Raw genomic sequence first — 13,425 nt, forward strand, 5'->3', positions numbered from 1 at the left:
AGGAGTTTGATTGACGATGATGGGGTACCCCAGCCGATCTCACACACCAAAGGGTGAATCACAGAAACACGGGGATCACTTTGTCCTTGAAATCCAAACCCAGAGCCCTGTGAAGCCTCAATTTTCCAAATGCATCCATAGTTGGTATGCCAAATAAAAAAAGGAAGGCAAGGCCAAGGTTAGCCTAAAATGACAGCCTTTGGGAGAGGGGACAAGGACGCCCATGACGGTAGAGGCTTCAAAGTGTCGCTGAGGTTTCCCCTTTGATACATAGAAGCTCTTTAAATTAGATGACTCTCTCTCACTCTTAAGCAGGCATGGTGTATCCCGCAATTTAGGAATAAATGGATGTGTAATTTATTTAGGGCTGTCAACAGCATCCTGGCTGTCCCTCTTCATGAGGTCGGGGCAGAGCAGTATGGCTGCCTCTCAGCCCCAACTGTCTTCGTATGGAGTGTCCGCGGAGAGCCTGAGGAGCCTAAGGGTCCAACTCTGCCTGGGCATCCGTGGCCTCTGGGAGGTGACTCAGTGTTGTGCTGGATAGGGAGACCCGATCTCCACTTTGGCTTCTGACTCTGCAGCTATAAGCGAATGTGACTAACTCGGCAGGACCCTGAGTCAGCCCTGAGAACCTGTCCCAAACTGGGAGAAGGGGGGGGGAACCTCAGGAAACAGGGTAGCTCACAGCCCTGAAGTTCCAGAGGCCTTGTGTGGTAAGGTGGACCGTGGGCAGGATTTGGGGACTGCTTGGCCCACGAGCCAGCATGAAATGCCAGGTTTGCTCTACCCCTACGATCCTGGCCTAGCACCTTGCCTTTAGCAGAGTGGTAACCTTGGAAATAGTTGCATGTGCCCGGTTCAAGCTGGTTCAGATTTCAGGGCCACAGATTGGTGTTGGCTTCTTTACACCTCAATACTGAGTCACCAACATTAGCCATCTAATGATTATCCCAGGTCAGATGATCCCCAAAAGTCAAAGAACCCGCAGATGGAATTCAGCAGGTTTAGAATGCATCCTATCCAGGTTCCCTGAATAAAGTCACATCCGGGCTCCTGGCAGTTCCTGAGACCCTGGTCGGAGCATCCCCTCCTCACAAAGGCTTGTCTTCTGAGCCAATGCTATTCCATCTTCCTCACCTGCTGTCTCAGGTCAGCTGGGGCAAAGAAGATCTGATCTCCTCACGAGCCGAGGGAGTGGTGTGCAGGGGGAGTGAGCCAAGGACTGAGCTGGGGACAAGGACAACACTGGACGGTTGACAGCCTCAGTCCAGCGGCTGGGTGGACTGCCTTTAAGATAATGAACTGTGGGGCACTTAGGAGTGGGAGGCTAGAAGGCCAACTCTCAAGGGTCTGGAGAGACCCAGCCCTGGACAGCAGGAAGGGTGCGTGAAAGGGTACCTTCCTTGCTGGCCTTAACGTTCTGGGTTCCTGCACATTCTAACCATATTCTGTGGTTGTTTCTCAACACCTTTAGAGGATCAGAAGACACGTGCTAGGTAAAAGGTCTTCGGTTCAAAGCCCTGCAACAGTCTCTATCCATAAGGAACTTAGTTTTGAAGTCTGCAGAACAAGAACAAGGGTTTTAGTATCTGGATTGCTGCCAGCCATGCTTGGGGAAAGTCTGAATTTCCACCCCGCCTGAGGAAAGCACCTCCCGTTGAGGCTCCTTAGGGCCCAGCACAGGGCATCAAGACCTCACTTCTGTCAGCTCTGATATCCAAGCCTCAGAAAAAGGAATCCAGAAAAGACAGGGGAGGTGGGTGCCATGGTCCCATGTACCCATGGAGATGACCAAAATGAGAGAGACACACTGTTAAGCTCTTGTGCTTTATTGAGCAGCTGGGGAATTAGGAAAGGGAAGTGGGATAGAGATGTGATTATGTTCCTAGCTGAAGGTTTCAAGTTGGGCTTTGCAGAAGGTATAATTAGTATGGCCACTGTATCATGTAAGATGTTTGCCTACTTGATGGTATAACGTGCCAAAATGGTGTCCTTTGGTCAGGAGCGCCGAAGGAAAGGGGAGTTGGAGAAAATCCTTTGTGCTGGGCTTAGCATCTGAGAATTTCCATTCCTCAACCCAGATGTGCTGAACCTGGTCTCACACCGTGGCTCTGACGACCCCACTGTCCTATCCTGCTTCTCTGTTCACCCGGGCTGAGCCCAAACCTCAATGTAGTGGCTCGTGTGGGGTGCCATGTGAGAAAGAGAGAGCTAAGCCTTAGCAAGTGCCTCCTTGATGGCGTTGGTGAGCGGGAAGCGTAGGTTCTGCCCACAGAAGGAGCCCCGGAAGTCGTCCAAATCCAGCGCCCACACCATGGCTCCTGCCAGCTGCTTGCTCTTCAGGTACTGCACCTGGTGGAGGAGGTCCAGAGCAGGCAGGGTGGGTTCTCTGGGTGAGGCGTGGGGGAACTGTGCTCTGGAACCCTTCCCCAAAGGATCTGCACACACCCAGGCTCAGCTCTGGCCTTCTAGGTTCTGGGGTGTGGCTTCTGGGAAACCTACCTTGTTTCTGACACTTTCCTGGTCGTCATACCCCACCCACTGGTTGCCCTTGGTAGCATAGGGAACCTGCTGGCCAAGGATTCTGTGCACGTCAGCTCCTTTGAGGAAATCACAGATCTGTGTAGAGAACAGGGCAGGGGGTGGTGTGGGTGGCTTGTCAGGTCGCTAGCAGTCACCCTTCAGTCTGTAGCCTTCCTCTCCTGAGGCTACAGGCTGCAAGCTTCATGCAAATTTATGAAAAACAGATGCAAATACCCCAGAGTTCAGCTGCTGTAGCCTGAGGGCTTTAAAGATCTGATGGCTTCCTTCCCCTTAAACCGAGCTGTGAGGAAAGTGAGCTGCTCCAGGGCAGGCCCCAGACCACGTGGCGCTTCAGAGGCCTACACCTACGGAGACCATTGCTTTTTCTGGACTAGAATGAAGACCCCAGGTCTGAGGCCAGAGGAATATTCCAGGAGCTTGGTGCCTGCTGGAGGCTTTCAGAAATATCAAAGACTTAAGCTCTCCCGTGTCTTCCTAGGGAATGCTAGGGCAAACGAGCATGTTTTTATTCCCAAAGGAAAAAGTGCTTGTGGTGAGGGAGGCCCCTCTTCCCTGAGCCAGCCCGTGAAGCAACACCATTACCTACCTCATAGTAGGCGAGGACCCCTTTCTCCTTGGTGAACCGGCCTGGTAATCCTGGTCCTGAGATTGGAGCTCCTACCCCCATCTCAGAAGATGCCAGAGTGAAGCTCCTCCCAAAGGTGGGGATTCCCATCACTAGCTTGCTAGCTGGGGCTCCCAGCCTCAGCATGTACCCCACGGCATAGTCCTGGGGTGAGGCAGAGGCACGGGAATGATTAGCTGGGCTGGGCGGTGTGCAGATCGGGCTGTGCAGTTAATACCGCTGCCTTGACAGGTACGGTGACAGTTACACAGTGCCCCCGGGAATCCCCGTCCCTCTGGGAACTGATAATGCTGGTTAAAAAAAATGATTTTTAAAGGTTTGTTCTTGAAAAGCTCCTTGTAGGCATAAGAAGGGATTATTAATGTGTGACAGGCACAGAAATTGGCTGGCTGGCTCGGGGTGCACGCTGGGTAAACGACAGACTGAAGCTAGACTCCAGCCTCTAAGTCCCCAACCCCTCTTTGTTCTGCTCCCCTCTTGCCTTCATTCAGTCTACCCAGCAAGGCTTTCCTCAGTTTCCCCATCTGTGAAATGACTTTCATAACCTATTTTGCAAGGAATGTAGGGAAAGAGAGAAGGGCGGCTGTACGCACACAGGCAGGGGCCAGGGCTTTGTGACTCCCTCCCACATGCCTTCCAGGAACCCACCACATTGCTGAATCTGTCCGAACTAGTGTCCTTTTGGCCTCGGAAGAGAGGGCTGTGGTGTCCTGTGGTTTGGCGCCAGGCTCCATGAAAATCATAGGTCATGAGACTCATAAAATCCAGGTGTCTAAGGAAAAGGAGTCAGAGGTGAGGTGGGAAATTAGGAATGTTCTTGACTTCACAGCCAAGGCCCAGTAGGATGTGGGAAGCAAGCATCTGAGAAACAGGACATTGACCCAAAGCCAGGAGCTCCAGAGACTGCCGTTCTGCCTACAAGCCCACTTCTCCGGAGCCACTCCCCGGTGCAGGCTCTGGTCCTGGTGGTGCCCTGAGGGAGAGAACATGCACGCATGTGTGGGAGCTGTTCTCTGCTGCACCTCCGCCTCTACTCCTAGCAAAAGCCGGCTGAAAGTGCCGTGGAAAGAGCGGTATCAAAGGCTGGCTCAGCCTACATTCACTCATGGGTAGGGAGTGCTCAATAACCCTACGGAGAAGGGACTGTAGGCATAAGGCAGCAGTGTGAGCTTTGGAGACTTGGAACAAATGGGTGCACCCCCTCTTCCCCATGGGACATTTGAAACAGTGGACTAACTATATCCCTAAGGTTCTAAAGAAGAACGAAGATCCTTGCTCCTTATTACTGTGTTTCCCGTGACTTGCCTGAGCCTTCGGGAGAGTTGACTGTTGGCAGTTCAAACTCCTGTGTAAGGAGACCGATCTGGGTGAAAGGAAAGGGAGCTGCCTCCCTCTGCATTCTGACACACAATGCTCTCTTGCTGTCGGTTGCCCCTCCTGGATCTAGTGCTCTGCTGGGCTTAGCAGGGAGAGAGAACCCTGGAGTGTCAGGTACACACTACAATTCACTACCACTTTCAAAATTCACCCATAGCCGGGCTCTCAATTAGCCAACAGCATTCCAAGTGGAAAAGGAAGTATAGGGCTCATTGTGGGGAAACCGAGTCATGGAGAGGGGAGAGACTTGCTAACGTCTATGGATCATTTTGGAACTCCTGAGTCTCATGGGATGCTAGGGCAGGTGGGGAAAAGTGTTGCCGGCAGAGGCTTCGGGAGGTGCTGCCAGGGCAGGAGACTCACTGGGATATCTGGGCGATGTCGTAGCCACTGTCAAGGGCCACCTTCCCTGCTGACATAGCTGCGCTGAGCAGGAGTTTCTCTGTCCCGGGTTGGACTGCTTTTGTGAATTCGGCCTTCAGTTCCTGGGTGGGAGGCAAGCAGGGAAGCAAAAGGGAGCAGGCACATGAGAGAGGCTGATGTGGGGAGACCAAGGCCCTGGCTGGGCGGGTGTCTTGCTGACCTCCCCCACAGCTGTGTGCGTTCAGGCAGAATGAGGAGTCTGCCCCAGTCCCTTCTTCAGGACACCCGTGCTTTTGCTAGAATGTTCGGAGGGCTGGGGAAATAGCTTTGTCTGTAAGGTATGAGGTCCTGAGTTTGACTCCCAGAACCCACGTGAAAAGAGTAAAAAGCTAGGCTCAGCATGCATGCTTGTAACCCCAGCACCGGGGAAACAGAGGCAGGCCGGTCCCCGGGGTTTGCTGGCCAGCCAGTGTACTCTACTTGTAAGTTCCAGGCCAAGGAGAACCCTTATTTCAGAAGAATAAAACAAGGTGGAGAGTGCCTGAATGACACTTGAGTTTGGCTTCCACATGTTTTGTATATATGTGTATGCATCCCTGAACGTGCATGTTTACCTCCCTACACACAGACACACACATGCACACACACACACTCAAACTTGCACATATATATTTGTATATAAACCCACAATATGGTTTGGACTAATATCATCCTCAAAACCTATGCACACCTGTCCTGGGGACACCATATTGTGGGTGATGACCTTGGAAGATAAGTGTCTCTCAGTCTGCATTTTGTTTTACACGAAGTTACAAGGTCACAGGGATCCACTCTGGTCCTGCAGGCGGTTTGTTGACAGCTTTTCTCTGCCTCTGAAAACTGCAGGGACTTGACCCTCAGTGCATGTTGGTTAGCTGGTGGCATCAGTTTGGGACTGGACATTCGACAATGGACACCTCACTTAGTGGGCAGTAGGTCATGTAGAGTGGGCACCCTGCTCAGCCACTGGTTTTGGCCTCTTAGGACTCTGCCCCCACCACCCACAGTGGTTCGAACATGTCTTCCTTGCTGAAGCCCTTCTGCACATCCCTGGGAGGTTCGTCCCCATGCTGATGCTCCCCCCACACCTCTGCCCTATGCCAAGCACCTTGATGAGGGTGGTGAGATGCCGCTTGTCTTTTGAACCAGGGTAGAGCCAGGCAAGATCTAGCCCATCAAAGCCATGAGCCCGCAGGAATGGGGCAACCGACTTGACGAAGGTCCTGCGTCTCTGAGAGTTGGAGGCAATCCTGGAAAATCTAGAACAAAACCACCACAGAATGAGCTGGGCACTCATATGCCAGATACCCTGTCCATCATACACTAGGATTTCCAGAACTTGGGAGCAGGGGCTTGAACTGCCAGATCTAGGAGAACATTCTGGGGACAGCACCAGGCTGGGAACTTAGAATGGGCCAGATATTCCTAGTGTCCCAGACTGGCCTGCCATTTTGAGCAGGTTGCAACCTGAGTCACACCTGCCTGTCTGTAAAATGGGGTAACTGTAACACCCAATGCTGTGGTTGGCATAACAGCAGAGAAGCGTCCTGGTGGCCTTCTAGCCCCCTCACTGCCCTGGCTCTGCTCTGATGACTCCAAGGCCGCACTAACGGTCTCAACCCTCTCCACCCCCATTGCTTCCTTCCCACCCCACCCAGCCTTCATGGCAGTAACTTGGAAGTTGTTTTTATGCCTAAGAAATAGTAATAAGAGCTTTGCAAGAGCTAGGCACACTAGCACATGCCCACGATCCCAGTATTTGGGGATTGAGGCAGGAGAATTGTCCAAAGTTTGAGGCTAGCTTGGACTATGTAGTAAGTTTGAGGCAAACCTGGCAACTTATCAAAAAAAAATTGCAGAAAACAAATAAGCATTTTGTGATTTTTTTCTTTTTGCTAAATCCCTCTCCTTCTCTGGCCCTATTTTTTTTTTCAAATACATATAAGGCAACCACCACTGAGGCCTCAGTGCCCTGCTAGACTTGAGCAACCATAACCCTCACCTTCGAGCCTTGGCTCTACTCCATCGCCCCAGCAATGAGTCCTACCTTTGAGAGCCAAAGTTCCATCCTCCAACAGACAGGAGGGTCTTCAGGTTGGGGTTTCTGTGGGGCAGGATAGTGGAGAGAGAAGGGGGTGGAGAGAAGCTGTCATGATGTCGCAGACCCCGTACCTGCAGCCCACAGAGGAGTTCTGGCTTACAGGGGGCTGGGTTAGGCGCCTGCCTCTGACATTGGTGTTCTAGGCGCAGAGCTGTGGTGGGGGTGAGAGGCCCCTTCCTTGAGCCTCAGTGCTGTGCCCCATCACCTTGTGACCATCCCAGCATCACCCACCCAGGGTACCCTCCCCCTGAAGCCAAGGCCACCCCACCACAATCCTTCCCCAGGAGGGTCCTTGGGTCACTGTCCTCCTGTACGAAGATGTCCTACCCTAGGACCAGCCGAGCTACCTGCCCCTCCTCCCCTCTCCTGGCCAGCTTGTGACCCCACCTGGTTTTAAGTGCGTTCAGCGTGCCATAGAGTGTCACGTCATTCCACTCCCATGTGTCAATCTCATTGTTGCTGATGTTGGCAAAGCTGTAGATGATGTGGGTGCATAGGAGGTGATCGATGGCATCTGGGAAGCAGCTTCCATCGCCTTCCCGGTACTGGGACCAGCTGGTGTAGTAGCAGACCAGCTTGTAGGCAGAGCCTGAAGGAGAAATCTGGGTGGGACTGAGCACCGCTGTGGTGTGGAGGTGTGGGCTGGGGGTGGGGACAGAGTGTTGAGCAAAATGAAAAATCTTTAAAGGAAAGGAGCGGGGCCAACCTCCCTGCCTGATGCAAGCTGATTTGTGGGAATGGTGTGACTCAGCCCAAGGACTGAGGACTTCCTGGAGGTGGTGCCTTCCAAAAGAGACAGAGGCCTGACTGTGCCATCCAGGGTCAAAAGATGCCCTGCCTGCAGCCCAACCTGTCAAGTTGGGAGCGTAGGCCCCAGCCCCTTGCATCTATCCCAGCCCCCAGGCCTGGTCTGGACTCCAAATCCCAGCAGGCCATTCCCCAGGGTATTTAAATGAGCCCCCCAAAGAGGAACACGTGGTCCCTTTTTATTTCTCCTGGTGGTGGTCGGGGTCACTCGGCGGCTTCCCGGTTCCCCCTCGGGGCCACCCGAGAGCACAGAACTCCCTTTAAACCTGGATATTTCTTAATTTGACTCGTTTTGATTTGGCTTGATTGGGAGTTTTGTTCCTAACACAACCCTACAGTGGGGTCTTTGATTAGAGAGTGGCTTTGTCTAGCCACTCTCTGTCTCTAGGTGGGAGTGACCAGATGGCAGTCCCCAAACTAGGGCGCCTTATCACAGGGCCTGGGAAGGTCTTCCTTTGTTCTAACTCGAATTCCTCTTACTCTAGATGAAATTCCTCTTAGCCACTGAGTCATGGAAGGAAACAGTGGGCCTCACTCATTCCTGTGGCTCCTGATAGCTGTTCCCTAGGGCAGTTTGAAGCAGTCTTCATGGAATCTGAGTCTTTTTAAGTTTGTTGTTTTGAAAAAGTTCAAATAAATGGAAGAGTGGAGACAAAACATACATAACGTATACCATCACCTTATTCAACAAGTATCCCCAAGCCCTGTGAGCTGCAGAAGAAACCCGGAGTATTCTTTTGTGCTACGACCTCCTCCAGGAGGGGTTGGGGGGGGGCGGGTACTCACAGCACTGGAGCAGCATCAGGACCGCAAAACCTGGGGGGAAATCCAGGGTCAGATCTGGGGGCAGAGAAGGGCGACTGCTCTTCCTCCTGCCCCCTCCCCAGGCAAGGGGATGCATTACCACCAAGTGCCCTTCTTTTCCTTCCTCCCTTTCAAGTTTTGCTCTCTCTACCTGCCCCTGGCTCTTCCCCCCCCCCCCCCCGCCTCCAGTGGGTAGAAGGCTGGGCCCCCTGTGCAGGAGCTGAGCAGTCTGACCCCTTTGGACTGAATATCTCCAGTCCCACCTGACCCAGCCCAGAGACCTGTCACCGCCACCCTCACACCCATCCTGGCTTCAGCAGAGCTGGGCATGGTGGCCTCTCCTGGTACCCAGCTTCCTAGACAGGGTCTCTTCCCCAGGCTTCACACTTCCTTCTTATACCCATCCCACTCCACTCCCCACACCCCAAACAATCCTCCTTACAGGAACTGAACTGTGTGTAAACCCAATTGCTGGCCAGTGGAGGCGGGAACAGTAGAGGAGATTGGGAAACCCTGGAGTTTTGAAAGCCTTGGGCCAGGTCTTGCCATACCTGCCAGCTGAAGGGCCATGTGGGTGATGATCGAGGCCTCCCTGGGCGTGACCGTCACATCTCCAAAGCCTTCCTGCCACTTGCTTCTTGCCAGTATGCCCCCACCTTTCCTGGCAGCTCTCATCTGTGGTTCTGGTCTTCCATCCAGGCCCTCCATCAGGCTGAAGCAGGCACAGTTGGGTTATGTAAGTCCTGGCACCCAAACAAGGCCACCATTATATTGCCTGGCCTCCCCTCAGATTTTCTCGGCTTCCTGGCTGTTTGCATACTTGGCCGGAGTCTAGGTAAGGACCAGAGAACCTTGGGGACTGGGGAAGGGTCCTAACTCCCCTCCCCCCTTAGCAATTGCTGATTATTGAATATAGGAAAATGGGAGAGGAGAGAGAAATTCCTGAGAAGGCCCTGAGCCCTTAAGGCTGCTGCCCCCTCTTTCGAATGCAGTGCAGAAGAGAGAGCGAGAGAGGCTCCCATGTAAGCCCAAGACTGTGGTGAAGAGACGCAGGGCAAACACAGGGCAATAATGGCCAGTGGTGGGGTGGATTCTCCCGGGAGCAGCGGCGGCAGGCTCCCAGATGAGTAGTCTCTCCTCTCAGTGATGCTTTTGAAACCCAAACGCAGTGAGGCACCCCCACCTCTAAATGCTACAGTGGCTCCCAGGGGCTCTTAGCAGCTTAGGTTCAGAAAGGAAAGCTTAGGTGCTCTGCTCTGCCCAGCCCCGGCCTCCACCCTCGGCCCTCACAAAAGGCATTTAATTTTCCAAGGTTGTTTTTCTAAGACAAGCATCAAGATGTAGCTCAGGCTGGACACAAGCGTACCAACCATGTTAGTGCCGGGGTTGCTGGTGTATCCTGCCATGGTCACCTAAACAACAGCAGCAACAACAAACAAACAAAGGAAAACCCCTCACAAAACCCGAAAGACCTAATGGCTGCAACAACAACAAAAACAGACAAAGATGCTTCTCAGGCCACTCTGTGAGCTGTTTAAGAGCACCCCTTTTTTCCCCTAGAGATGGGGACAAAGATCCAGAATAATTCCATCCTTTACAGACCAGATATAATGTACAGTTAGTAGACAGTGAGTGAAAAAGTCAGAACTCAGGGCCAGGATGGATTAGAGAGAGGGCTTCTCATTCACATCCTCTGGTGTCTATAGTCCCACTACGTAGGGGTGATGCCATGGTCAGCTCTCTCAGATCCCCACACTCTGCCTGCATAGAAACCCTTGGTAGGCAAGCGCTTCTTCCAGTGCTGGCCTTTTGCCAGAGAAGCCACGGTGTCAGCAATCAGGAAAAGCCACAGGTGGGACCTTCTAAACACCACAGCTCTCCTCAGGACTCCAGGACAGGGGCTCTCAGCTCTCCAGGTGTTACAGCCCTTGTGCCAACCCAGGAAGTCAGACTCGACAGCAGCAGCCAGCATCACACCTTCCTGGCAGACCTGGGCATCAAGATTTCTCAGCTGTTGGCAGCAGTTGTGTTTCGCATCCTGGTTGTGGCTGTAGAGCCGCGGCTCTACAGGCTTACCCGCTCTTTGGAACTCTTCCAGGGACCAGGCTTGCAGTGTCTTTCTTCTGGTTCTCCACAGCTTCAGCCTCCCAGCTCCCCATCTCTTCATTCCCACCACCCTGCTTTGCTGCGCTGCTCGCTGTCTCTCTCAGTTTTACCTCAGCTCTCAGGCAGCCGGCCACTTGCTGCTCAGCCCCACCTCGTCTTCTGCTAAGCAGCTAGTTCTTGGGCTTGCCTGCTGCTGCCGCCGCCCCTCGGCTGCCCCATTTCTGCTGCCCTGATGTCTTTGCTGCTTTTTTCTTGTGCCTCCAGCTCAGCCCAGACCACTAAAGGTCGATAAGAAAAGAACACTCAAGAGAAGCCTTTGCTGGGCCTAAAGTCGCAGCAGTGAGAGCAGCTCAGCAAGGTGTCTCCTCGCCGACTCCTGAACAGCGACATATAGGCAGGGCCTATGTTTGGAACATCGTAGCACACCTTACAGGCAATGGGAGTTTGAGGTTTCACGAGAAAAGAATCCCACAGCTAGGCCAGGAGGGGAAGCGTTCCTTTGTTGATGAGGTGGAGATGGTTGTTGGGTCATCTAGAGGCAAAAAATGTCTGATACACAACAAATTGTTTGAAATAGCTCTGACTGACACTGGGCCTCCAGGAGTCAAAACAGTCAACTGCAAGCACTGTGAACTCTTATGGAGGTGTCTGTGAAGGCTTCAGAATGGCCGGGCGAGCATGAGGGTAGACTAGCTTTCTTATTTGTTTATATAGGATTTCACTGTCTGGCCCTGGCTGTCCTGGTACTTACTACAGTGGACCAGGCTGGCCTTGAACTCACAGAGACCCTCCCGTCTTTGTCTCGGGAGAGCTGGGATTAAAGGCGGGGATTACCACACCCCTCCTTTCTGTCTGGCTTTTAGCCTGGCAGTCTTTTTGCTCAAGGCAGACAGGACAGCAAGGAGAAAGCCAACAGCTGCTAATCAGGGAGTCGAATGTCCAGGTCCCCTAATATCTTGGCTTCTTTACAGGAGAATTAGCATTAGGTGGAGGACTTCTCTTGCAATAAGGAATTAATCGCTAACACAAAAAGTGGCATTAAGATTATTAAAGGTGCTTTAACAGTGCTTAACCTTTGCCCAGCACCCCAGGGAAAGGTAGCCCCCACCATCTATCTCTCTTAGATGTTATTCAGGACAGATTCTTAGCCTTCCCTTGAGGACTCTCTCCATGCCCCCCCCATCCCACCCCAAACCTTCTAGCTCTATGCTGTAAATAACCACGCAAGAAGGCCGGTCCTGAATTAGACTCTGAGCGGCAAAGTTCACCAAAGGTTTATTTAAGGTGACAGGCTTCTTTTGAAACAAAGGTTTCTTTAAGGCTTCTTTTGAATCTAAGATGATTGACAGCAATGGTAGCCACTAAGATGTGTCTCCTGTTTGAGGCACTGTGAGGAAGACTCCCTTGCATTTCTGATGAGGATAGTACAGAATGTGGCCCAGGATATGAAGACAATGCTGCTTGACTTCATCTTTCCCTTTGTTAGAAGCTCTCTCGTGGGTTCGGATTGCTGTGAGCCCTTAAGCTCAGTTTATTAACTCCATATATCCTATGTGAAGGTGACATCATCAGTTGCACTCACTCACTAAGGGGCTCGTGGCTCGCCACCCCCATCTCATCTCACACCCCGCTCCAGTCAGCAAACTACGCCCAGCTTCTTCTTTCCGGGTTTTGTGCGTATCTCCTCCCCACCACAGGGCCGTTGCATATGCCACATAGAATAGCCGTGGAAGGCTGGAGGTTTTCCGATGCGCTCAGCAGCTACGGTTCCATGGGCTCTAGGCAGGGTTGTGCTAGCTTCCTCTTTATTGCTATAACAAATACTGTGACTGGAGCAATTTAGAGGAGGAAGCAATTTCAGCTTCCACCACTGAGGGAGGTTGGACAGGAATTCCAGCAGGGACCAGAAGCACAGTGGTAGCAATGGAGGAATGCTGTCTGTTGGCTCACTGACCTGTGCTTGCTGGCTCTTGGACTATAGACCAGAACCATCTTCCCAGAATTGGTGCTGCCCACAGAGGGCCAGGCCTGCCCGGATCAATTAACAGTTGCGATAATCCCCTATAGTCACACCCACGGGCCAATCTGATCTGGGGAAACCCTCGATGAGACTCTCTTCTCAGGTAGGCTGTGTCCAGTTGGTGTTTAAAACTAATCAGGACAAAGATAAAGTATAGCAAGCAGCATGGACTTGATGCTTGGGCAACTTTCTCTGGGACCCCATGCCTGATGCGGCAGCAGCCTGAGGGACGGGTGCTGTGTACGCCGTGGATTGCATCACAGCAGAAGAAACCCTCGTTTAAGGAACTTAGATCTTTTAGCAAGAGCCCAGAGGGAGACATTTTCCTTTTGAAACGCACAGCAAACGTGCTGTGTGCTCTAGCAGCATCAGTGAAAGGATGCTGGAAACCACTGTTGAGGACACGGGCACAGAGCCAAGTGCACCAGAAATGCTGGCCAATACGGCCCGCCCACCTCTGGCCAGTCTGTCCTCCTCGTCCTTCTCACTTCTGTGTGTTTCTTGTCTCCAGGAAAGGCAGCGTCGGAGGGAGGATGGAGTTCACTCTGTGTCATTTCCCCAAGCCCTGATCTGGCTGTAACTGCAGGGCACGTGTGTGAGACTTTATGGATGCCCAAGTCCTCAGATGGACTGTGAATC

The 13,425-nt window shown here is 52.5% G+C and overlaps 1 protein-coding gene across 2 annotated transcripts; it reads right to left on the reverse strand.

The window, feature by feature from the left end:
* Nucleotides 1–1,813: 1,813 nt before the first annotated feature.
* On the reverse strand, nt 1,814–9,028 carry Chi3l1 (chitinase 3 like 1). Of its 2 annotated transcripts, none has more exons than XM_050147877.1 (10): nt 8,942–9,028; nt 8,643–8,672; nt 7,437–7,638; nt 6,996–7,052; nt 6,057–6,207; nt 4,910–5,031; nt 3,818–3,941; nt 3,131–3,313; nt 2,503–2,619; nt 1,814–2,352 (listed from the first exon to the last, which is right to left on the reverse strand). In XM_050147877.1, the coding sequence occupies exons 1-10, from the start codon at nt 8,988–8,990 to the stop codon at nt 2,212–2,214; spliced, it is 1,176 nt and encodes a 391-aa protein (XP_050003834.1). In that variant the 5' UTR covers nt 8,991–9,028; the 3' UTR covers nt 1,814–2,211. The 2 variants fall into 2 exon arrangements, with proteins under 2 accessions (XP_050003834.1, XP_050003833.1); XM_050147876.1 differs by having other exon boundaries at nt 8,924–9,012.
* Between the last annotated feature and the right edge of the window lie 4,397 nt (nt 9,029–13,425).

Source organism: Alexandromys fortis, unplaced genomic scaffold (genome assembly GCF_014885135.2).
Source record: "Alexandromys fortis isolate MF-2015 unplaced genomic scaffold, M_Fortis_MF-2015_v1.1 scaffold_58, whole genome shotgun sequence".
In the NCBI taxonomy this organism is placed as follows: Eukaryota; Metazoa; Chordata; class Mammalia; order Rodentia; family Cricetidae; genus Alexandromys; species Alexandromys fortis.

Excerpts from the sequence above, each read along its gene's own strand:
- Chi3l1 (XM_050147876.1), bottom strand. The coding sequence starts at position 8,990 with ATGCCCAGCTCTGCTGAAGCCAGGATGGGTGTGAGGGTGGCGGTGACA. Across the intron at positions 7,053-7,436 it reads CTGAACGCACTTAAAACCAG|AAACCCCAACCTGAAGACCC; the intron begins GTGGGGTCACAA and ends CCTGCCCCACAG. Across the intron at positions 6,208-6,995 it reads TGGAACTTTGGCTCTCAAAG|ATTTTCCAGGATTGCCTCCA; the intron begins GTAGGACTCATT and ends GTTTTGTTCTAG.